The sequence below is a fragment of the Oryx dammah genome, unplaced genomic scaffold (genome assembly GCF_014754425.2).
Source record: "Oryx dammah isolate SB20612 unplaced genomic scaffold, SCBI_Odam_1.1 HiC_scaffold_23, whole genome shotgun sequence".
Classification (NCBI taxonomy): Eukaryota; Metazoa; Chordata; class Mammalia; order Artiodactyla; family Bovidae; genus Oryx; species Oryx dammah.
In genome coordinates, this window is record NW_024070207.1 from 59,200,159 (window position 1) to 59,226,171 (window position 26,013).

Below are 26,013 nucleotides of genomic sequence, written 5' to 3' on the forward strand. Positions count from 1 at the left end.
ATGTCCAGTTCTAACTGTTGCTTCCTGACCTGCATACAGATCTCTCAAGAGGCAGATCAGGTGGTCTGGTATTCCCAGCTCTGTCAGAATTTTCCACAGTTTATTGTGATCCACACAGTCAAAGGCTTTGGCATAGTCAATAAAGCAGAAATAGATGTTTTTCTGGAACTCTCTTGCTTTTTCCATGATCCAGCGGATGTTGGCAATTTGATCTCTGGTTCCTCTGCCTTTTCTAAAACCAGCTTGAACATCAGGGAGTTCACGGTTCACGTATTGCTGAAGTCTGACTTGGAGAATTTTGAGCATTACTTTACTAGCATGTGAGATGAGTGCAATTGTGCAGTAGTTTGAGCATTCTTTGGCATTACCTTTCTTTGGGATTGGAATGAATACTGACCTTTTCCAGTCCTATGGCCACTGCTGAGTTTTCCAAATTTGCTGGCATATTGAGTGCAGTACTTTCACAGCATCATCTTTCAGAGTTTGAAACAGCTCAACTGGAATTCCATCACCTCCACTAGCTTTGTTCATAGTGATGCTTTCTAAGGCCCACTTGACTTCACATTCCAAGATGTCTGGCTCTAGATTAGTGATCAATCACATCATTATATAATTCTATAAACTCTTTTGGGGATGGGGTATCTGTTTCTTTCTTCTTCTTCTTCTTCTTTTTTTTTTTTTTTGATAAAGCAATGTAACATGATTATTTGCACATATTGGACCTATGCTAAATCAGTTAATTCTGGTCTTTCTCTCTGTTTTCTAATAGAAAATGATGACAATAATAATGGAGTAAGCCTCTCGATGAGGGTGAAGGGGGTGAAAGTGAAGGAAGAGAGTGAAAGAGCCAGCTTAAAACTAAATTATTAAAACTAAATTTAAAAAAATTAAGATTATGGCATCTAGCCCCATTACTTCATGCTAAATAGAGGGGGAAAAGATGGAAGTAGTGACAGATTTCCTCTTCTTGGGCTCTACAATCACTGTGGATGGGGACTGTAGCCATGAAATCGGAAGACATTTGCTTCTTGGTAAGAAAGTTATGACAAACCTAGACAGTATGTTGAAAAGAAGAGACAATAATCTGCTGACAAATGTCCATATAGTCAAGGCTATGGTCTTCCCAATGGTCACATATGATTGTGAAAGCAGGACCATACAGAAGGTAGAGTACTGAGGAATTGATGCTTTTGAACTGTCATGCTGGAGAAGACTCCTGAGAGTCCCTTGGACAGCAAGGAAATCAAACCAGTCAATCTTAAGGGAATTGAGAGGGTAACACGCAGGAAGGCCAGGGGTCTCCAAATGGAGGAAATAGGCTGCAAGTGTCAGACATTTTCATCTCTTTTAAGCGGCAGGAGGAAACAAACTAGGGATATTCTTTTCCTTCTCTATACAAATTTAAAAGGTTTCTCTTAAAATACTGTGTTGCAATAATGACACCTGCTCTCACCTGAAGTTAACTACTCTCAAACCTTGAGTTAACCAATGCATTTTTCTTAGGGAAATGTTTGTCTTAAGCTATGTTAATGTACTATGCATTTACACCAAACTCTTCTCTTCAAGTTGGTTCCGCCTAATGGCTCAGAACCTACTTGACAAACCACTATGTTACACTCAGACATTGTTCCCCTAATCTATGTAAACGAAACTATTTGTATGGTAATCTGCCCTTCTACAAGATTCAAATCAAATGTTTTTATGGCCCTGGATGAATCATCTGGTGCCAAGATTACCCCAAAATACATCTTATGGGTGAGGGGCCTGGTGCCATTCTGAGTTTTAAGACATTCCTTTCTTTCAGTAACAGACTGCTAGTGACTGTATAACATCCAGCTGAAGACTAGAAGGGGGGTACTCTTTCTGCCCCCTTCTGATGCCTATGTCAGAAGCCTTCTCTATCTCCTTTATACTTTAATAAAACTTTATTACACAAAAACTCTGAGCAATCAAGCCTCATCTCTGGCTCCAGATTGAATTCTTCTCCAGAGGCCAAGAATCTTTTCACGGTTTAACAACAACCTTTCAAAATCACCCTTGAATACTCATTGAAAAGACTGATACTGAAGCTGAAATTCCAATATTTTGGTCATCTGATGTGAACAGCTGACTCATTGGAAAAGTCCCTGATGCTGGGAAAGATTGAGGGCAGAGGGAGAAGAGGGAATCAGAGGATGAGACAGCTCGATGACACCAACAATGTAATAGACATGATGGTGAGGGACAGAGAGGCCTGGGTGTGCTGCAGTCCATGGGATAGCAAAGAGTTGGACACAACTGGGCAACTGAACAACAATAAGGCAATATTAAGCAACAACTATCCTTTCTGGCCAAATTCAAGGCTAATTGCAATACACTTGCTGATTTTTCAAAGTGTATTATCTCTTTTCCCCAAAGATTATGAGTATTCTGAACTTTGCAACCATCCTATCTAACGTCTTAGATACAGTGCTGTCTGATAAAATTTTCTGTAAATAGGCAAATGTTCCATATCTGTATTATCTAATTAGAAGTTGAAATGTAACTAGTAGCCACTGAGGAACTGAAATGTTCGTTTTATTTAATTAATTTAAATTGAAATAGCCACATGTGGCTAATGGCTACTATATTAAATAGTATTGCTGTAGTAGGTATGTGCTATGCATCTAAGATTATTTATTGATTGTTTACCACCATGAAGGTGGGAAATTTATTAAAACCTAATACATATTTTCTTTGATGTCTAAGATTCTAAAAGTTACATCACTTCTCAAATCTCTAAAAAGCTGTGGTTTTCTTTTCTACCTGTGAGAAGGAAATTCAAAAGATGAAACCAGGTCTAGTCTCCCTTGTGTTAGTTTTCACTATTTAAGAGCATTTGTAGAAGTCAACACCTCTATTCACCTTTTTTTTTTTTTTTTCACATTGGGATGTAAATATTTACACACTGGTAGAAGAAGAAGGCATAAATGCAATTATGCTCTTTCCAATGTGATTTTATTTTATGTTAAAGTGGCATAATTTCAATAACAGAAAAGAAAAGTTTGCTCATTTTCATAGGGATCTCAAACCTTGAGTTATATGTTATGCTTTTCTAAATAAATATAAGAGGTAAACTACTTTGAAAATATTTTGTTTGACTTACTGGATATGGGGGAATATTGGTGCAGAAAAGTTGATTTGATAAACATTTCATATTTCATATAAGGCTTTAAAGGAGAGTATTATCTTGTTCAAATTAGAGCTAATTATTAAATACACAGTAATTCTGTGAGTCAGGTGTTAAGCTGCTGTTAGCATGAAATCAGCTATGGTGGGAATTACTTATACCACAGAAATTGGCAAATATTATAAATCAGAGGTTTTCACTTTCTTTTCTTTTTTCTTTTTCTTTTTTTTTTTTTTCTGATCTATAGGCATACCACTGGATGTTGGCCAAAATACAAACTCTAAACACTGGACTTTTAAGCCTATTAAAGGAATCTGAAGGTTTTTTTTTTTTCATTCTAATATGCAATATTATCAAACTAGTCAAATGATATTATGAATAAGTACACTAAGTGGCGCATTCATTTGAGTCTATGGGCATTCAAACAAACAAAAGTATACTGTCACATTATAAAAATACATATTATATAAACATGCAATCATGTTTGTATGCATTTTACATTGGTCCTTTTAAAGAACCTGAAAAAAAAAAAAAGACAAACATAACACATTGATAATCATTTACTACTAAAATTTTAAGCACATTGAATATAGGAAAATTTAAAACAATATATGTAATTTGCATATGACTCAGGAATCCTGGCTTCAGATGGTATAAAACAAAATCAGCAAAAGCATGTTTTCAAAATAGTACAAATTAGTTCATTTTATCTGTTTACATTTTAAATCAAAAACTTTGTTTATTTTTTGTCTCTCCCTATTAGGTCACAAGCCTTAAAAATCACATGATGCATAATAGGGACTCAATCAATAGAAGACAAAAAATACAGATGGACCCCCAATGTTTTTAAACCAGATATCAGTGTCTTATTCTGATTCTCCAGAAAGTGAGCATATAGGGAATGTATTTCAGCATAATAAAGGCCATATATGACAATACTACAGCTAAGAGGAGAAGGAGACGACAGAGGATGAGACGGCTGGATGGCATCGCTGACTCGATGGACGTAAGTCTGAGTGAACTCTGGGAGATGGTGGTGGACAGGGAGGCCTGGCGGCTGCGATTCATGGGGTCACAAAGAGTTGGACACGACTGAGTGACTGAAGTGAACTGAACTGAAATGACAGCTAATATACACAACTGTAAGAAGATGAAAGCATTTCTTCTAAGATTAGTAACAAGATAAAGATGTCCACACTCTCATCACTTTTAGTCAAAACAGACTAATTCACTGAGGGCCACAGTCCTTATAGAAAGCATACTGCTACTTGGCCATGAAAATATAAATGGAGTTTAATAAAAATTTATCAGTTATTTCCCTTTCTGATAAAGGTTATGTTTTAAATTTTCTTCATTGCTTTAGAAGTTCACCAAACTAGAAGCTAATTTAAAATTGAACAAATATGTCTAGAATCTCACATTTCTTCTGCCTTCAGTTCTTTTTCTCCCATGTTCACCTATTACAATAATATCAATATTGCAAGGCCCAGCTGAAATCCATCAACTGTAATGCCATTTGTAACTCCTGTTCCCTCTCTTCTCTAACCTAGATTTGCTCTCTCCCTCCTCTAAATTCACGTAATGCTTGATGGATTGCTGTGCATCACAGTCTGTGTTGTTATGCAAGTTAAATGTTCATCTGTTATTCATCTAGAATTTAGGTTGTGGGTCCTGGAAGTCAGGAACTACATCCTAATTATTTCCCATATTGCCCTATGTGATGTCTACATATTGAGTATAATGTTTGTTGAATAAATGGAGGAACAAAGGAACAAATCAAGGGTTGCCCTGATTAACTATACTATTTGATTTTATACACCCTTATATTATCATCTCCACAAAAGGAAAAATGTATTACAAAACTTAGTTCATGTTATACTTGGAGGGCAAAGGGTCCATGTGACAAACTAATAGGAGACATAAGGAAGATTATAAAATATTTGTACTTCATTACACAATGGTCCTGAAATTTTGAAAAAAAATTATTCTAGAATATGATAATGATGAAACTCCAATACTTTGGCCACCTCATGCAAATAACTGACTCATTGGGAAAGACCCTGATGCTGGAGGAGGTTGAAAGCGGGTGGAGAAGGGGATGACAGAAGATGAGATGGTTGGATGGCATCACCGACTCTATGGACATGAGTTTGAGTAAGCTCCGGGAGTTGGTGATGGACAGGGAAGCCTGGCGTGCTGCAGTCCATGGGGTCGCAAAGAGTTGGACATAACTGAGTGATGAACTGAACTGAATACTATAAATTATCATAAGGATTTGTTGAATGTTTCACAATTTTAACCTGTATTTTACTCATATTACCTCCAGATGGCCAATGAAATAGCTGGGATAGATTATGACTTTTATTTTACAGTTGAGGAAAAATTAGAGGAAGGTTTAATTGCTATATCCAAGGTCATTCAGGTATTAAGTAGCAGAATCAGAACTGAAATGCAGGTCTTTTTAACTATAAATCTTTTATGATATATACTATTCCACAACTGCCTCACAAACACCAAGAAGATGCAGTGTTTACTTTGTTTCACCCCAGCAATGGGAATGGATTTTGCACATTCTTCTGCTCTCTCTTTAGCTCGGCATGCCTCCCACACACTGTGCTCATGAATACAAGACAGGATGCTAGAATTAAAGGTAGTATGTGTTGAATGAAAACAAATGACAATAACACAAACACCATAGCAGGCCTAGTCAGAAATCAAACTCATCAATACTTTATGCTAAGCAACTGAGTCAATGAGCTATGTGTTTATACTTAAGATTTCATGAAATTATTATTATCAAAATTTACATATTATTAACAACTTTATCCTCTTCTAAATTACGATTCTTACCTTTATAACTGAAGCCCCCGCTCTGGAGAGTGGACTGTGAATCTGGGCGGCAGCAGCCATGTTAGCAATAGTATTAAGATGGTTCATCTGATTCATTGCCATGGCAACTGATGCAGGAGGTAAGCTGACTGGAAGTAGAGGATGAGGCATCATCATAAATGGCAGATCCAGTCCTAAAAGAGAAAGTGCATGTTAAATTATTACATTTGTTACATTATTTGGACAAAGGGAAATCACATCAAAATTGATGCTATTAAATAGTTAAGAAAAAAAGTCTTCACTCTTGTTGAATTTTAAGTGATTTTATCATATCTTAGTATCTCCTTGAGCAATTAATAGTATCTATGGAATTTAACATGGTTTTATAATTTAAAAATGCACCTATATTCAAACTTTTATTTAACAATATTCCTTGTTCTTGTTCTCACTTCCAAAATATTTATTTATAATGTTCAAATTTTTACTCATAAAAATAAATAAGAATCTTTAAGTTGAACATCATTGTGCTTAATAAAAAGAAGCAACTTTCCTTTTAAACATTATAATGTAATGATATGTTTATAGTTTCTAGCTTAACTCTTTCTTTAGGAGCAAAGCGAGGGGAGGTGATGGTATTCCAGTTGAGCTATTTCAAATCCTGAAAGATAATGCTGTAAAAGTGCTGCACTCAATATGCCAGCAAATTTGGAAAACTCAGCAGTGGCCATAGGACTGGAAAACGTCAGTTTTCATTCCAATCCCAAAGAAAGGCAACGCCAAAGAATGCTCAAACTACCACACAATTGCACTCATCTCACATGCTAGTAAAGTCATGCTCAAAATTCTCCAAGCCAGGCTCCAGCAAAACGTGAACCATGAACTTCCAGATGTTCAAGCTGGTTTTAGAAAAGGCAGAGGAACAAGAGATCAAATTGCCAACATCTGCTGGATCATGGAAAAAGCAAGAGAGTTCCAGAAAAACATCTATTTCTGCTTTATTGACTATGCCAAAGCCTTTGACTGTGTGGATCACAATAAACTGTGGAGAATTCTGAAAGAGATGGGAATACCAGACCACCTGACCTGCCTCTTGAGAAACCTATATGCAGGTCAGGAAGCAACAGTTAGAACTGGACATGGAACAAGAGGCTGGTTCCAAATAGGAAAAGGAGTACGTCAAGGGTCTATATTGTCACTCTGCTTATTTAAATTATATGCAGAGTACATCATGAGAAACGCTGGGCTGGAAGAAGTACAAGCTGGAATCAAGATTGCTGGAAGAAATATCAATAACCTCAGATATGCAGATGACACCACCCTTATGGCAGAATGTGAAGAGGAATTAAAAAGCCTCTTGATGAAAGTGAAAGAGGAGAGTGAAAAAGTTGGCTTAAAGCTCAACATTCAGAAAACTAAGATCATGGCATTTGGTCCTATCAGTTCATGGGAAATAGATGGGGAAATAGTGCAAACAGTGTCAGACTTTATTTTGGGGGGCTCCAAAATCACTGCAGAGGATGATTGCAGCCATGAAATTAAAAGACGGTTACTCCTTGGAAGAAAAGTTATGACCAACCTAGATAGCATATTCACAAGCAGAGACATTACTTTGCCAACAAAGGTCCGTCTAGTCAAGGCTATGGTTTTTCCAGTAGTCATGTATGGATGTGAGATTTCGACTGTGAAGAAAGTTGAGCACCAAAGAATTGATGCTTTTGAACTGTGGTGTTGGAGAAGACTCTTGAGACTCCCATGGACTGCAAGGAGATCCAACCAGTCCATTCTGAAGGAGATCAGCCCTGGGTGTTCTTTGGAAGGAATGATACTAAAGCTGAAACTCCAGTACTTTGGCCACCTCATGCGAAGAGTTGACTCATTGGAAAAGACTCTGATGTTGGGAGGGATTGGGGGCAGGAGGAGAAGGGGACAACAGAGGATGAGATGGCTGGATTGCATCACTGACGTGATGGACATGAGTTTGAGTGAACTCCGGGCATTGGTGATGGACAGGGAGGCCTGGTGTGCTGCAATTCATGGGGTTGCAAAGAGTTGGACACAACGAGCAACTGAACTAAACTGAACTGAACTGAACTGAACTGAACTGAATAGTGGTACTGGTATGATAAGATGTAGATTCTTTAGGCTTCAGAATTATTGAAGAAAATAAGACTGGGAATATGTCCTAGTCTTTTAGCTATAAATCTCTAAAGTGAATGGTTATAGTTCTAATTTGAAGACTTTGTCCATAAGGAATATGTCCTCTATCAAAATATCAACCTGTTTTCCAGTTTTAATAACAATTATCCACACATTTGAGTGAAGTGAAGGTGAGGTGAAGTCACTCAGTCGTGTCCAACTCTTTGCGACCCCATGGACTGTAACCTACTAGGCTTCTCCGTCCATGGGATTCTCCAGGCAAGAATACTGGAGCGGGTTGCCATTTCCTTCTCCAGGGGATCTTACCGACCCAGGGATCGAACCTGGGTCTCCCGCACTGGAGGTGGACGCTTTAACCTCAGAGCCACCAGGGAAGCCCACATATTTGAGTAGTCTCAAGAATTCTGTTTGTTTTATTATGCAAAGTGAAACATATATTTTTTAATTTCTGAAAGAATATCTTTCAAGTATTATCCATATAATTCTTGTGGTACCCACAGATATGTCATTATGAAAAAAAAAAGTAACAAATTGAAATAGTTTTCTGCTTATCCTTCATAAGTTTGGTGTTTGTGAGGAAACACCTTAGAGTAGAGGCTAGGGAAAGTAGACCTAACATTACGGATGTTAACATGACTAGAATAAGTAAACCATAGCACTCTTTTTAAATTTTAATTTTTATTTACTTATTTTTAAATATAAATTTATTTATTTTAATTGGAGGTTAATTACTTTACAATATTGTATTGGTTTTGTCATACATCAACATGAATCCGCCACAGGTATACACTTTATAATGTATTTTAAACTATTGCTTTGACAGTAATCTTGCCTTTTTTGGACATGATCCCAGAAACAAGTAATATTTAACAGATGTTCTAAAATGTGTTCCCCTGTAATTTTCCTAAATTATTATAGACTATTGAAATTCTACTATGGGCAATGTTTATGTTCATCTTACACACAATTATCAAATGTTAATAACATCCCTTTCCCCTCTTTGCATCTCATCATTTTTTTTGTTTGTTTCCAATATCACAACAGCAAGTGTACAATGAATCTGTAGGAAATATATTCAGAGGCCTCTTAAATCTCATTCCTCAAAACAACAATAACGGTAATACAAAGACTCAAAACATAATTTTAGGACACAAACAGGGTTAGAACGAAGAATGCTATAAATAAATCTCCTGGGCTCAACAAAGATGGCTGAGTTAAAGTCATTAACAAAGTATTCAAAAGTAGCACAATGAAACAAACTCCTAGATATGACAGGTCTCACACATTAAAATGATCACTCTATTAAAGAAATTCCTAAATAAAGAATACAACAGTCATCAATATTTCTGACAAAGACAGACACAAAATGTACTGTTATCAGAATTATTCAAGGATAAAAAAGTTGGAAACAAATTTTGTGTGGAATCCAAGAAGGGAAACATATTCTACACTTCCTATGACTCCAAATCCCCAAAGAGTATTAATAAAGTATTTTAAACTTTTCCCCATCACTTCATTTATGGCTCACCCTCTGAATCACTTCTAGAAGCAATCTATTAAAACAGATTTTGCAGTTTTGAAACCTTTTTCCTGTGATTACTAATTTAAAGTCTCAATATATTGCAAACACTGAACTAAAAATGGTTTTCTGTGCCATCTTTTAAATTAGTTATTTTCAGTTAACTTTACAAAATTATGTAGATGTATATGTATTTTATGCTTTACCCATCATGCAGCTTTGCTGTAATGATGGGGTATTCCATAAAATAAATTAATCACTATTTATCTCTCCCTAAAATCTTCACCTCATGTTCAACATAATAGCGACCATCAATAAACTTCACCTTATGTTCAACATAATAGCAACTATCAATAACCCATTTATATAAGGTTAGCATTTACCACAAACCCAAGATAACTGTGGACTTCCAATTCTTCTTTGTATAGTCTGTATTTTAATAGAAAATTGATCAAACTATAGATGAAAAGTAGCCATCAGTGCCTCCATTTATCACTCAAATGCTTTAACTTTTGTTGAATTTACACTTCTGTTAACAGTATAATGATCTTTCCTCATCCTTGAAAGTTTTCCAGCATTATCCAGATACCATTTGGCCATATCAAGTCATATGCTTACTTAAAGTCCAATTGACATGCAAACTACATGCAAACCACAAGCAAAATGTAACAGCCCACTGACAGTTTGAAAATATAATTCATTCAAACATTTCAAATAACCATGAAGGACTTAAACTGTCTTCCTGGTTGGTTTTTCTTTACCATTGAATTTGCCTTTCCACTTCAATATTTAAGACTTTCAGTGGCTACTCATTATCTCCAGAATAAAATAGAAGCTCTCTGATTTCATATGAATTTAAATTTCTAGCTTTGATATCTCACTATATTCTTCTATGTAAGCTCTACTATATCCCCTCTGGGCCAGCTGCAGTTCTCCACAATTTTAATTCATCTTAGCTTTCACTTTTTTGTTTCTTTTCTCATTATTATATTAATTTATTTATTTTAATTGGAAGCTAATTACTTTACAATGTTGTAGTGGTTTTTACCATACAGTGACATGAATCAGCCATGGGTATACATGTGTTCCCCATTGTGAACCCCTCTCCCACCTCCCTCCCCATCCCATCCCTCAGGATTGTCCCAGTGCACCAGCTTTAAGTGCCCTATTTCATGCATAAAACTTGGACTGGAGGAGGTTAGCTAAGATGGTGGATGAATAGGACAGGGAGACCACTTTCTCCCCCACAAATTCATCAAAAGAACATTTCAACATTGAGTAAATTCTACAAAACAACTTCTGAATGCTGGCAGAGGACGTCAGGCACCCAGAAAAGCAGATCATTGTCTTCAAAAACAGGTAGGAAAAATATAAAAGATGAAAAAAGAGACAAAGGAGGTAGGGAGGGAGCTCCGTCCCAGGAAGGGAGTCCCGTCCCGGGAAAGGAGTCTTAAAAAGAGAGAAGTTTCCAAACACCAGGAAACACTCTCACTGCCGAGTCTGTGGCGAGCCTTGGAAGCACAGAGGGCAACATAACAGGGAAGAAAAATAAATAAATAATTAAAACCAACAGATTACGAGCCCAAGGGTAACTCCCCCAGTGGAGAAGCAGTGCAGACGCCTGCATCTGCCACTAGCAAGTGGGGGCTGGGCAGGGAGGCGCGGGCTGCAGTGCTTTTTAAGAATCGGGCCGGAATGCCCCGAATGTAACCAGAGTGAACTAACTTGGGCTAGCATACCAGACTGTGGGATAGCTACCACGTGAAAAGCTCTAATATAAGACACCACCAGGACCACGCACAGAACAAAGGATGTAACAGAAATAGCCAGCTGCAGACCATCCTGCTCTGGTGACAGGCAGCCAGAGCCGTAAGGGCTGGAAGGGGGCAATCGCAGCCCCGGAGATACTTTACCTACCAAACTGCAAGCAGGCTTCTTTGCTAACTAAGACTTCTTTGGGTTCTCGACAGTCACCATCTGCCTGACAAGGGGTGCGAGTGGTACACCCAGAAAACTGGGCAGCAGGGAAAGGTGATAAGTTGCAGCGACTGTGCTCGCCAAACACGTGAGCTACTCAGTCCGAGGAAGGGCACAAAATGCAGGCCCAACTGAATCTGCACCTCTGAGGGTTACCTGAGAGCTGAGCGTGAGTGGCTTAGACTGGGGAGGTGCATGCAGCCTAGGGCCAGCCTCAGACGATTCCCTGCAGAGCAACGTAGAGCCTGAGCAGTGTGCGCCTAAAAAAAAAGTGAGCCTAAAAAAGTGAGCCTAAAAAAGTGAGCCTAAAAAAAAAAAAAAAAAAAAAAGTGTCCACCATTGCCCCCCTTGTGTCAGGGCGGAAATCAGACACTAAAGAGACCAGCAAACAGAAGAAGCTAAACAGAGGGAACCGTCTTGGAAGTGACCCCACACGGCCCACAACACAAGAGGAAGTCCCAGATATATCTTTACTATTCTTACGACCATTCTCTCTCTCTCTCTCTCTCTTTTTTGTTTTGTTGATGTTGTTGTTTGATTGTTTTTTCTTCTTTTCTTTTTCTTCTCCTTTTTTTTAACTTTTAAAAAATTTTAAGTCCTCTATTTCTCCTTTAATTTTAATTTTTATAACCTACTATCACTTTTCAAAAAAAAGACCCTATTTTTAAAGCAAATGCCATATATATATATTTTTTCTGTTACATATTTTTATATATATGTTGTTTTTAAATAATTCTCAGGACTTTGTTTTTTTTTTTTTTTTTTTTTTTTTTTTTTTTTTTTAATATTATATTGTTGAAAATCCGAATTCTACTCTAGATTTTTAATCTTTGCTTTTTGGTATTTGTTGTCAATTTTGTACATTTATAAACCCAATCTTCAGTACCCAATTTTACCTGAGAGCAAGATTACTGGCTTGACCACTCTCTCCTCCTTTGGACTCTCCTTTTTCTCCACCAGGTTGTCTCTATCTCCTCCCTCCCTCTTCTCTTCTCTACCAAATTCTGTGAATCTCTGTGTGTTCCAGACGATGGAGAATGCTTAGGGAAATGGTTACTGCCTGGATCTGTCTCTCTACTTTTCATTTCCCTCTTTTATCCTCTTGGCCACCTCTGTCTACTTCCTCCCTCTCCTCTTCCCCGTATAACTCCGTGAACATCTCTGAGCGGTCCAGACTGAGAAGCGCACATAAGGAAGTGATTACTGGCTAGCTTGCTCTCTCCTCTTTTGATCCCACTCATTCCAGTCACCTCTAACTACCCATTCCCTCTTCTCCATGTAACTCAGTGAACCTCTCTGGGTGTCCCTCAATGTGGAGAAACTTTTCATCTTTAACCTAGGTGTTTTATCATCGGTGCTGAATAGATGGAGAAGTCTTGAGGCTACTGTAAAAATAAAACTGAAAACCAGAAGCAGGAGGATAAAGTCCAAATGCTGAGAACATCAGAGAACTCCTGAATCCAGGGAACATTAATCAATAGGAGCTCATCAAACACCTCCATTCCTACACTGAAACCAAGCACCCCCAAGGGCCAACAAGTCCCAGAGCGAGACATACCATGCAAATTCTCCAGCAACACAGGAACACACCCCTGAGCTCCAATATACAGGCAGCTCAAGTTACTCCAAAACCATTGATGTCTCATAACTAATTACTGGACACTTCATTGCACTTCAGAGAGAAGAAATCCAGCTGTACCCACTAGAACTCCAACACAAGCTTCCCAAACCAAGAAACCTTGAAAAGCCACTGATACAACCCCACCCACAGTGAGGAAACTCCATAATAAAGAGAACTCCACAAATTCCCAGAATACAGAAAGGCCACCCCAAACGCAGCAATATAACCAAGATGAAGAGACAGACGAATACAGAGCAGGTAAAGGAACAGGAGAAATGCCCACAAAACCAAACAAAAGAGGAAGAGATAGGGAATCTACCTAAGAAAGAATTCTGAATAATGATAGTGAAAATGATGCAAAATCTTGAAATAAAAATGGAATCACAGATAAATAGCCTGGAGACAAGGATTGAGAAGATGCAAGAAAGGTTTAACAAGGACCTAGAAGAAATAAAAAGAGTCAATATATAATGAATAATGCAATAAATGAGCTCAGAAACACTCTGGAGGCAACAAATAGTAATAATGGAGGCAGAAGATAGGATTAGTGAAATAGAAGATAGAATGGTAGAAATAAATGAATCATAGAGGAAAAAAGAAAAACAAATTAAAAGAAATGAGGACAATCTCAGAGACCTCCAGGACAATATGAAATGCTCTAACATTCGAATTATAGGAGTCCCAGAAGAAGAAGACAAAAAGAAAGACCATGAGAAAATCCTTGAGGAGATAATAGTTGAAAACTTCCCTAAAATGGGGAAGGAAATAATCACCCAAGTCCAAGAAACCCAGAGAGTTCCAAACAGGATAAACCCAAGGAGAAACACCCCAAGACACATATTAATCAAGTTAACAAAGATCAAAAGCAAAGAACAAATATTAAAAGCAGCAAGGGGAAAACAACCAATAACACACAAGGGGATTACCATAAGGATAACTGCAGATCTTTCAATAGAAACTCTTCAGGCCAGGAGGGAATGGCAAGACATACTTAAAGTGATGAAAGAAAATAATGTACAGCCCAGATTACTGTACCCAGCAAGGATCTCATTCAAATATGAAGGAGAAATCAAAAGCTTTCCAGACAAGCAAAAGCTGAGAGAATTCAGCACCACCAAACCAACTCTCCAACGAATGCTAAAGGATATTCTCTAGACAGGAAACACAAAAAGGGCATATAAACCTGAACCAAAAACAATAAAGTAAATGGCAACGGGATCATACTTATCAATAATTACCTTAAACATAAATGGGTTGAATGACCCAACCAAAAGGCAAAGACTGGCTGAATGGATACAAAAACAAGACCCCTATATATGCTGCCTATAAGAGACCCACCTCAAAACAAGGGACACATACAGACTAAAAGTGAAAAAGTTATTCAATGCAAATAGAGACCAAAAGAATGCAAAAGTAGCAATACTCATATCAGATAAAATAGACTATAAAACAAAGGCTGTGTAAAGAGACAAAGAAGGCCACTACATAATGATCAAAGGATCAATCCAAGAAGAAAATATAACAATTATAAATAAAGATGCATCCAACATAGGAGCACTGCAATATGTAAGACAAATACTAACAAGTATGAAAGGGGAAATTAACAATAACACAATTATAGTGGGAGACTTTAATATGCCACTCACACCTATGGACAGATCAACTAAACAGAAAATTAACAAAGAAATGCAAACTTTAAATGATACAATAGACCAGTCAGACCTAATTTATATCTATAGGACATTTCACCCCAAAATAATGAATTTCACCTGTTTCTCAAGTGCTCACGGAACCTTCTCCAGGATAGATCACATCCTGGGCCATAAATCTAACCTTGATAAATTCAAATAAATTGAAATCATTCCAAGCATCTTTTCTGACCATAATGCATTAAGATTAGATTTCAATTACAGGGGAAAAACTATTAAAAATTCCAACATATGGAGGCTGAACAACATGCTTCTGAATAACCAGCAAATCACAGAAGAAATAAAAAAAAAATCAAAATATGCATAGAAACGAGTGAAAAGGAAAACACAACAACCCAAAACCTGTGGGACACTATAGAAGCCGTGCTAAGAGGAAGATTCATAGTAATACAGGTATACCTCAAGAAACAAACAAAAAAAAAAAATTCAAATAAATAACCTAACTCTACACCTAAAGCAACTAGAAAAGGAAGAAATGGAGAACCCCAGGATTAGTAGAAGTAAAGAAATCTTAAAAATTAGGGCAGAAATAAATGCAGAAGAAACAAAAGAGACCATAGTAAAAATCAAAAAAAAAAAAAAAAAGCTTGTTCTTTGAAAGGATAAATAAAATTGACAAACCATTAGCCAGACTCATCAAGAAAATAGGGGAAAAAATCAAATCAATAAAATTAGAAATGAAAATGGAGAGATCACAACAGACAACACAGAAATACAAAGGATCATAAGAGACTACTATCAGCAATTATATGCCAATAAAATGGACAATGTGGAAGAAATGGACATATTCTTAGAAAAGTACCACTTTCCAAAACTGATCCAGTAAGAAATAAAAAATCTTAACAGACCCATCACAAGCATGGAAATTGAAACTGTAATCAGAAATCTTCCAGCTAACAAAAGCCCAGGTCCAGACGGCTTCACAGCTGAATTCTACCAAAAATTTAGAGAAGAGCTAATACCTATCCTACTCAAACTCTTCCAGAAAATTGCAGAGGAAGGTAAACTTACAAACTCATTCTATGAGGCCACCATCACCCTAATACCAAAACTTGACAAAGATGCCACAAGACAAGAAAATTGCAGGCCAATATCACTGATGAACACAGATGCAAAAATCCTTAACAAAATTCCAGCAATCAGAATCAAACAACACATTAAAAAGTTCATACACCATGACCAAGTGGGCTTTATCCCAGGGATGCAAGGATTCTTCAATATCCGCAAATCAATCAATGTAATTCACCACATTAACAAATTGAAAAACAAAAGCCATATGATTATCTCAATAGGTGCAGATAAGGCCTTTACAAAATTCAACATCCATTTACGATAAAAACTCTCCAGAAAGCAGGGATAGAAGGAACATACCTCAACATAATAAAAGCTATACATGACAAACCCACAGCAAACATTATCCTCAGTGGTGAAAAACTGAAAGCATTTCCCCTAAAGTCAGGAACAAGACAAGGGTGCCCACTTTCACTGCTACTATTCAACATAGTTCTGGAAGTTTTGATCATAGCAATTCCAGCAGAAAAAGAAATAAAAGGAATCCAAATTGGAAAAGAAGAAGTAAAACTCTCACTGTTTGCAGATGACGTGATCCTCTACATAGAAAACCCTAAAGATTCCACCAGAAAATTACTAGAGCTAATCAATGAATATAGTAAAGTTGCAGGATATAAAATCAATACACAGAAATCCCTTGAATTCCTATACACTAATAATGAGAAAGCAGAAAAAGAAATTAAGGAAACAATTCTATTGACCATTACAACGAAAAGAATAAAATACTTAGGAATATATCTACCTAAAGAAACTAAAGACCTATATATAGAAAACTATAAAACACTGGTGAAAGAAATCAAAGAGGACACTAATTGATGGAGAAATATACCATGTTCATGGATCGGAAGAACCAATATAGTGAAAATGAGTATACTACCCAAAGTAATCTACAGATTCAATGCAATCCCTATCAGGCTACCAGCGGAATTTTTCACAGAGCTAGAACAAATTATTTCACAATTTGTATGGAATTACAAAAAACCTCGAATAGCCAAAGCAATCTTGAGAAAGAAGAATGGAACTGGAGGGATCAATCTGCCTGACTTCAGGCTCTACTACAAAGCCACAGTCATCCAGACAGTATGGTACTGGCACAAAGACAGAAATATAGATCAATGGAACAAAATAGAAAGCCCAGCGATAAATCCACACACCTATGGACACCTTATCTTCGACAAAGGAGGCAAGAATATACAATGGATTAAAGACAATCTCTTTAAAAAGTGGTGCTGGGAAAACTTGTCAACCACTTGTAAAAGAATGAAACTAGATCACTTTCTAACACCATACACAAAAATAAACTCAAAATGGATTAAAGATCTAAATGTAAGACCAGAAACTATAAAACTCCTTGAGAACATAGGCAAAATATTCTGCGACATAAATCACAGCAGGATCCTGTATGATCCACCTCCCAGAATACTGGAAATAAAAACAAAAATAAACAAATGAGATCTAATTAAAATTAAAAGCTTCTGCACAACAAAGGAAACTATAAGCAAGGTAAAAAGACAACCTTCAGAATGGGAGAAAATAATAGCAAATGAAGCAACTGACAAACAACTAATCTCAAAAATATACAAGCAACTTATGCAGCTCAATTCCAGAAAAATAAATGACCCACTCAAAAAATGGGCCAAAGAACTAAGTAGACATTTCTCCAAAGAAGACATACAGATGGCTAACAAACACAGGAAAAGATGCTCAATATCACTCATTATCAGAGAAATGCAAATTAATATCACAATGAGGTACCATTTCACACCAGTCAGAATGGCTGCAATCCAAAAGTCTACAAGCAATAAATGCTGGAGCAGTGTGGAGAAAAGGGAACCCTCTTATACTGTTGGTGGGAATGCAAACTAGTACAGCCATTATGGAAAACAGTGTGGAGATTCCGTAAAAAATTGCAAATAGAACTGCCTTTTGACCCAGCAATCCCACTTCTGGGCACACACACTGAGGAAACCAGAATTGAAAGAGACACATGTACCCCAATGTTCATCACAGCACTGTTTATAATAGCCAGGACATGGAAGCCACCTAGATGTCCATCAGCAGATGAATAGTTAAGAAAGCTGTGGTATATACACACAATGGATATTACTCAGCCATTAAAAAGAATACATTTGAATCAATTCTAATGAGGTGGATGAAACTGGAGCCGATTATACAGAGTGAAGTAAGCCAGAAAGAAAAACACCAATAGTGTATACTAACGCCTATATATGGAATTTAGAAAGATGGTAATGATAACCCTGTATGTGAGACAACAAAAGAGACACAGACGTAGAGAACAGTCTTTTGGACTCTGTGGAAGAGGGAGAGGGTGGGATGATTTGGGAGAATGGCATTGAAACATGTATACTATCATGTAAGAAATGAATCACCAGTCCAGGTTTGATGCAGGATACAGGATGCTTGGTGCTGGTGCACGGGGAAGATCCAGAGAGATGATATGGGGTGGGAGGTGGGAGGTTGGTTCAGGATTGGGAACTCCTGTACACCCATGGCGGATTCATGTTATTGTATGACAAAACCAATACAGTATTGTAAAGCAAAATAAAGTAAAAATAAAAATTTAAAATAGAAAAATAGTATATGAAATTATACCGAAGACAGTCATTAAAACCATCCCAAAGAAAAACAAATGCAACAAGGGAAAGTGATTGTCTGAGGAACTTTTACCAATAGCTGCAGAAAGAAGAGAAGTGAAAGCCAAGGGAGATAGGGAAAGATATTGCTAAGTGAATGCAGAGTTCTAGATAAAGCAAGGAGAAATATGAAGGCATTCTTAAATTAACAATGCAAATTAATAGAGGAAAACAGTAGAATAGAAAAGACTAGAAATGTCTTCAACAGACTTGAAGACATCTAGGAAATATTTCAAGCAAGGATGGGCATGATAAAGGATAGAAACAGTAAAGATCTAACAGAAGCAGAAGAGATTAAAAAGAGATGTCAAAAGTACACAGAAGAACTGTACAAAAAATGTCTTAATGATCCAGATAACAACGATGGTATACTCACTCACTTAAAGCCAGACATCCTGAAACATTAACTCATGTGAGCCTTAGGAAGCATTATTATGAACAAAGTTAGTGGCAATGACAGAATTCCAGTTGAGCTATTTTAAATCCTAAAAGATGATGCTTATAAAGTGCTACACTCAACATGCCAGCAAATTTGGAAAACTCAGCAATGGCCTCAGGAATAGGAAAGGTCAGTTTTCATTCCAATCCCAAAGAAGGGCAATGCCAAAGAATATTCAAACTACCATACAATTTTGCTCATCTCACATGATAGCAAGGCTATGCTCAAAATCCTTGAAGCTAGACTTCAGCAGTACATGAACTGAGAACTTTCAGATGGACAAGCTGGGTTTCTGAAAGGCAGAGGAATCAGAGAAAAAATTGCCAACAATAATTGGTTCATGGAGAAAGCAAGGGAGTTACAGAAAAACATACTTCTGCTTCACTGACTACTCTAGGTCCTTTGATTGTTTGGATCATAAAAAAACTGAAAAATTATTAAAGAGATAGAATTGCCAGACATCCTACTTGTCTTTTGAGAAACATGCATGTTGATCAAGAGGCAATAGTTAGAATTGAACATGGAAAACCTGACTGGTTCTAAATTGGGAAAGGTGTACGAAAAGTCTATTTATTGTCACCCTTTTTATTTAACTCATATGCAGAGTACATCATGTGCAATAACAGGCTGGTTGAATTACAAGCTGGAATCACAATTACTGGGAGAAATACTAACCACCTCAAATATGCAGAAGATACCACTCTAATGGCAGAAAGTAAAGAGGAAGTAAAGAGCATCTTGACCAGGATGAAAAAGGAGAGTGAAAAAATTGGTTGAAACTCAACATTCAAATAAGATCATGGCATCTAGGCTCATCATTTCATGGCAAATAGGGAAAAATTGGAAATGCATATTTTATTTTCCTGGGCTCCAAAAATACTGCGGATGGTGACTACAGCTATTATATTAAAAGATGCTAGCTCCTTGGAAGAAAAACTTTGACAAACTAGACACCATATTAAAAAGGAAGAAATAATTTTGCTGACAAATGTCCATAGAGCCAAAGTTGTTTGTCAAGTAGTTCTTTACAAATGTGAGAGTTGGACTACAAAGAAGGCTGAGCACCAAATAATTGATGCTTTTGAATTGTGTTAATAAAGAAGACAATATACAGCCTTGACATACTCCTTTTTCTATTTGGAACCAGTCTGTTGTTCCATGTCCAGTTCTAACTGTTGCTTCCTGACCTGCATAAAGGTTTCTCAAGAGGCAGGTCAGGTGGTCTGGTATTCCCATCTCTTTCAGAATTTTCCACAGTTTATTGTGATCAACACAGTCAAAGGCTTCGACATAGTCAAATGCATTCTTTGGCATTGCCTTTCTTTGGATTGGAATGAAAACTGACCTTTTCCAGTCCTGTGGCCACTGCTGAGTTTTCCCAATTTGCTGGCATATTGAGTGCAGCATTTTCACAGCATCATTTTTCAGGATTTGAAATAACTCACCTGGAATTCCATCACCTCCACTAGTTTTGTTCATAGTGATACTTTCTAAGGCCCACTTGACTTCACATTCCAAGATGTCTGGCTCTAGGTGAGTGATCACACCATCATGATTATCTGGGATGTGAAGCTCTTATTTGTACAGTTCTTCTGTGTGTTCTTGCCACCTCTTCTTAATATCTTCTGCTTCTGTTAGGTACATACCATGTCTGTCCTTTATCGAGCCCATCTTTGCATGAAATGTTCCCTTGGTACCTCTAATTTTCTTGAAGAGATCTCTAGTCCATTCTGTTGCTTTCCTCTATTTCTTTGCATTGATTGCTGACGAAGGCTTTCTTATCTCGCCTTGCTATTCTTTGGAACTGTGCATTCAGATGCTTATATCTTTCCTTTTCTCCTTTGCTTTTCACTTCTCTTAGAAAACTAAGATCATGGCATCTGGTCACATCACTTCATGGGAAATAGATGGGGAAACAGTGGAAACAGTGTCAAACTTTATTTTGGGGGGCTCCAAAATCACTGCAGATGGTGATTGCAGCCATGAAATTAAAAAACTCCTTGGAAGGAAAGTTATGACCAACCTAGATAGCATATTCAAAAGCAGAGACATTACTTTGCCAACAAAGGTCTGTCTATTCAAGCCTATGGTTTTTCCAGTGGTTATGTATGGATGTGAGTGTTGGACTGTGAAGAAAGCTGTCGAACAATTGATACTTTTGAACTGTGGTGTTGGAGAAGACTGTTGAGAGTCCCTTGGACTGCAAGGAGATCCAACTAGTCTATCTTAAAAGAGATCAATCCTGAGTGTTCTTTGGAAGGAATGATGCTAAAGCTGTAACTCCAATACTTTGGCCACCTCATATGAAGAGTTGATTCATTGGAAAAGACCCTGATGCTTGGAGGGATTGGGGGCAGGAGGAGAAGGGGCCAATAGAGGATGAGATGACTGGATGTCATCACCGACTTAATGGGCATGAGTTTGAGTAAACTCCAGGAGTTGGTGATGGACAGGGAGGCCTGGCATGCTGCAATTCATGGGGTCGCAAAGAGTCAGACATGGCTGAGTGACTGAACTGAGCTGAATAGAGAAGACTCTTGAGAGTCTCTTGGACTGCAAGGAGATCAGACCAGTCAATTCTAAGGGAAATCAACCCAAAATAGTCATTGGAAAGACTGGTACTGAAGCCCTCATGCTTTGGCCACCTTATGTGAGGAGCCAACTCATTGGAAAAGACAAGACTGAAGGCAAAAGGGAAGGAGTGGAAGAGAATGAGATGGATATATAGCACTACTAACTCAATGGACATGAATTTGAGCAAACTCCTGGAGATAGTGGAAGACAGAAGAGCCTTGAGTGCTGCAGTCCATGGGGTTCACAAAAGAGTCAGACATGACCTAACAACTGAACACCAACAACTTAATGGGTAGTGAAAGTTAACTTAGAGCAGATTATCGCCATAGCTTACTTTTGTGTTTTATAACATCACTCTCATCTTTTAACACTTATCCATGAAGTATAATCATCCATATTATCATTGCTGTTATTATTTGGAACAGTGTATTTGCTAGATTAAGAATAGAGACATAGATATTTTAATTTATTGCTTCTCTAACTCTCTCCTTTTCTTTATGTAGATCCAAATTTCTGACCTATATCATTTTTCTTCTCTATGAAGACTTTCTTTTAACATTTTTGCAAGGCAGCACTGATGGTATGGGCACAAATTCCTTTAAATTTTGTTTGTCTGAGAAACTCTTTATTTTCTCACTTCTAAAGGAAAATTTCAGTAAATCGAAAATTCTAGGTTGGTGGGTTTGTTTATTTCATTATCGAGTATTTCATACCACTCTATTCTTTAGTGCCTGGTTTCTGAAGGTAATACTAAAGTAATTCTTCTCATACCCCTCCCTAGCCTAAATGAGTAAACTGTGCCCCAATCAGTCACTGCTTTCTCTCCCTCTCAATTCAGCAAGGAACAGACATATGAGGGCAGCACACATGAAGAGATGAGCCTTAAAACAAAGCTGAGCCCCATAAGTAGTGCAACAAAAGAAGAGGAATTGAAATCTCTCTGAAGCTTCACAAGCTGCAGATTAAATCCCTATGATTGGCATGGTAAATTCTCTTTCTTTGGAGTGTATTAATAGACAGAGTGTTAGTAGCAGTGTACTTTGTGGGGAAATACACGTGGGAGTTGGCACAAATCAGAATCTGAGCTACCCCAACAGTGCCCACAGTGGGTCCAGAAACCTATCTAGAGGGTCCAGTGCTGGACATTTCACACAAACAGCCAGCAAGACAGGGACACAGCCCCGTGATCAGCAGATGGGCTGCCCAAAGTTGTACTAAGCTCACAGAAACCCCCGAACACACAAACTGATGTGGCCTTGCCCATCAGAAGGAAAACAGTAAGCTTCACCCACCAGAGTGCAGACACCAGACCTGCCCACCAGGAATCCTACATAACCTCACTCACCAGGGGACAGACATCAGGAACAAGTGGAACTATGACCCTGAGGGTTTTGGAAAAGAGATTACATAAAAAGTAAGACAAAATGAAATGACAGAGAAATATGTTGCAGAAGAAAGAGCAAGGTAAAAACCCACAAAACCAAAAAGTGAAGAGGAAATAAGATATCTACCTAAAAAAAAATTCAGAGTAATGATAGTAAAGATCCAAGATCTTGGAAATAGAATGGAGGCATGGATCAAGAAGATACAAGAAATGATTAACAAGGATCTACGGGAACCAAAGAACAATCAGTGATAAACAATATAATAACTAAAATGAAAAACACCCTAGGAGGAATCAACCACAGAATAACTGAGGTAGAAGAACAGATAAATGAGATTCAAGATAGATTGGTGGAAATAACTTTTGGGGAGCAAGTAAAGAAAAAAACAAAGAAAAATAAATGAGGAGGGCAGCAGAGACCTTTGTAACAACAATAAATACAGAAACATTTGAATTATAGGTCTCCCAAAAGACAAAGAGAAAGCACCTGAAAAAATAGTTGAAGAGATTATAGACAAAAACGTCCATAATATGGGAAAGGAAACAGTTACCCAAGTCCAGGAGGCACAGAAGGTCCCACACAGGATAAACCCAAGGAGAAGCACAAGTAGATACATATTAATCAAAATAATAAAAATTAAACACAAAGAAAAATATTAAAAGTAGCAAAGAAAATGCAACAAAAACATTCAAGGTAACCTGCATAAAGTTATCAACTGATTTTTCAGCAAACGCTGCAGGCCAGAAGGGAGTCACAGGATATATTTAAGTGATGAAAGGGAAAAACCAACAACCAAGATGATTCTAACAAGCAAGGATCTCAATCAGATTTGACAGAGAAATCAAAAGCTTTACAGACAAACAAACAAAAGCTAAGAGGATGGAGCACCACCAAACCAGCAATACAACAAATGCTAAAGGAACTTCTCTAGGCAGGAAACAGAAGAGAGGAAAAATACCTACCGAACAAACAAAATACAATTAAGAAAATGGTAATAGGAAAATATATACTGATAATTAATTTAAATGAAAATAGACTGAATACCCCAACCAAGACACAGACTGGATGGATGGATATGAAAACAAGATCCATAAATATGTTTGCTACAAGAAACCCACATCAGATCTAAGGACACATACAGACTGAAAATAAAAGGATGAAAAGATATTCCATGCAAATGGAAATTAAAATAAAGGAGGAGTAGCAATACCCACATCAGAAAATAAAATAGATTTTAAAATAAAGACAGTTATAAGAGACAAGAAATGACACTAAATAAGAGATCAATCCAAGAAGATACAGCAACTGTAAATATTTATGCTTCCCAATATAAAAGCACCTCAATACATAAATCAAATGTTAATAGCCATGAAGCCTAGCATGTTGTGGTCCATGGGATCACAAAGAGTTGGACACGATCGAGTGACTGAACTGAACTGAATTGAACACAATAATCATAAAAGGGGAAATTGACCACAACACAAAAATAGTGGGAGAATTTTGCATGGCAGTTTTCAATGGGCAGAACATACAGACAGAAAATTAATGAGGAAAGACAACTCTTCAATGACACATTAGACTAGATAGAATTAATTGATATTTGTAGCACATTCCACCCCAAAGCAGCAGAATACACTTTCTTCTCAAGTTCACCCAAAACATTTTATCTAACAGATTACATCTTGGGTCACAAATAAAGCCTTGGTAAATTTAAAAACATGGAAATTGTGTCAAGCATCTTTTCTGACCACAAAGCTATGAAAGTAGAAATCAATGGCAGGAAAAAAAAAAAAACTGCAGAAAATATGAACACAGGGAGGCTAAACAATATGCTACTAATGACCAAGAGATCACTGAAGAAATTAAAGAGGAAATAAAAAATACCTAGAAACAAATGACAATGAAAACACAATAATTAAAAAGCCATGGGACACAGCAAAAGTAGTTCTAAGAGGGAAGTTTATAACAGTATAATCCTAGCTCAAGAAACTAGAAAACCCTCAAATAAACAACCTTAGCTTACACCTAAAGCAGCTAGAGCCAGACATCCTGGAGTCTGAAGTCAAGTGGGTCTTAGGAAGCATCACTGTGAAAAAGCTAGTGGAGGTGATGGAATTCCAGCTGAACTATTTCATGTCCTAAAATATGTTGCTGCTAAAGTGGTGCACTCAATATGCCAGCAAATTTGGAAAACTCAGCAGTGGCTGCAGGACTGGAAAATGTCAGTTTTCGTTCCAATCTCTAAGAAAGGCAATGTCAAATAATGTTCAAACTACCACACAATTGCACTCATCTCATATGCTAGCAAAGTAATGCTCAAAATTCTCCAAATAAGGCTTCAACAGTATGTGAACCAAGAATTTCCAGATATTCAAGCTGGTTTTAGAAAAGGCAGAGGAACCAGAGTTCACATTGCTAACATCTGTTGGATCATAGAAAAGGCAAGAGAGTTCCAGGAAAACATCTATTTCTGCTTTATTGACTATGCTGAAGCCTTTGACTGTGTGGATCACAACAAACTGTGGAAAACTCTTAAAGAGGTGGGAATACCAGACGACCTTACCTCCCTCCAGAGAAATCTGTATGCAGACCAAGAAGTAGCAGTTATAACCAGACATGGAACAACAGACTGGTTTCAACTTGGGAAAGGAGTACATCAAGGTTGTATATTGTCACCCTGCTTATTTAACTTATGTGTAGAGTACATCATGCAAAATGCGGGGCTGAATGAAGTACAAGCTTGGATCAAGATTGCTGGGGGAAATAACAATAACCTCAGATATGCAGATGATACTACCCTTATGGCAGAAAGCAGAGAGGAACTGAAGACCCTCTAGATGAAAGTGAATGAGGAGGGTGAAACAGCTAGCTTAAAACTCAACATTTAAAAAAACTAAGATCATGGCATGCAGTCCCATCACTTCATGGCA

General features: G+C 37.4%; 1 protein-coding gene across 1 annotated transcript in view; it reads right to left on the reverse strand.

Annotated features, from left to right (window-relative positions):
- Positions 1 to 26,013, reverse strand: part of DACH2 (dachshund family transcription factor 2) — an 816,985-nt gene that overhangs the window by 189,049 nt on the left and 601,923 nt on the right. Inside the window, exon 6 of the mRNA XM_040265310.1 lies at positions 5,999 to 6,171. Within this exon, the coding sequence (XP_040121244.1) occupies positions 5,999 to 6,171 (173 nt within the window). The remainder of the gene's footprint in view (positions 1 to 5,998; positions 6,172 to 26,013) is intronic.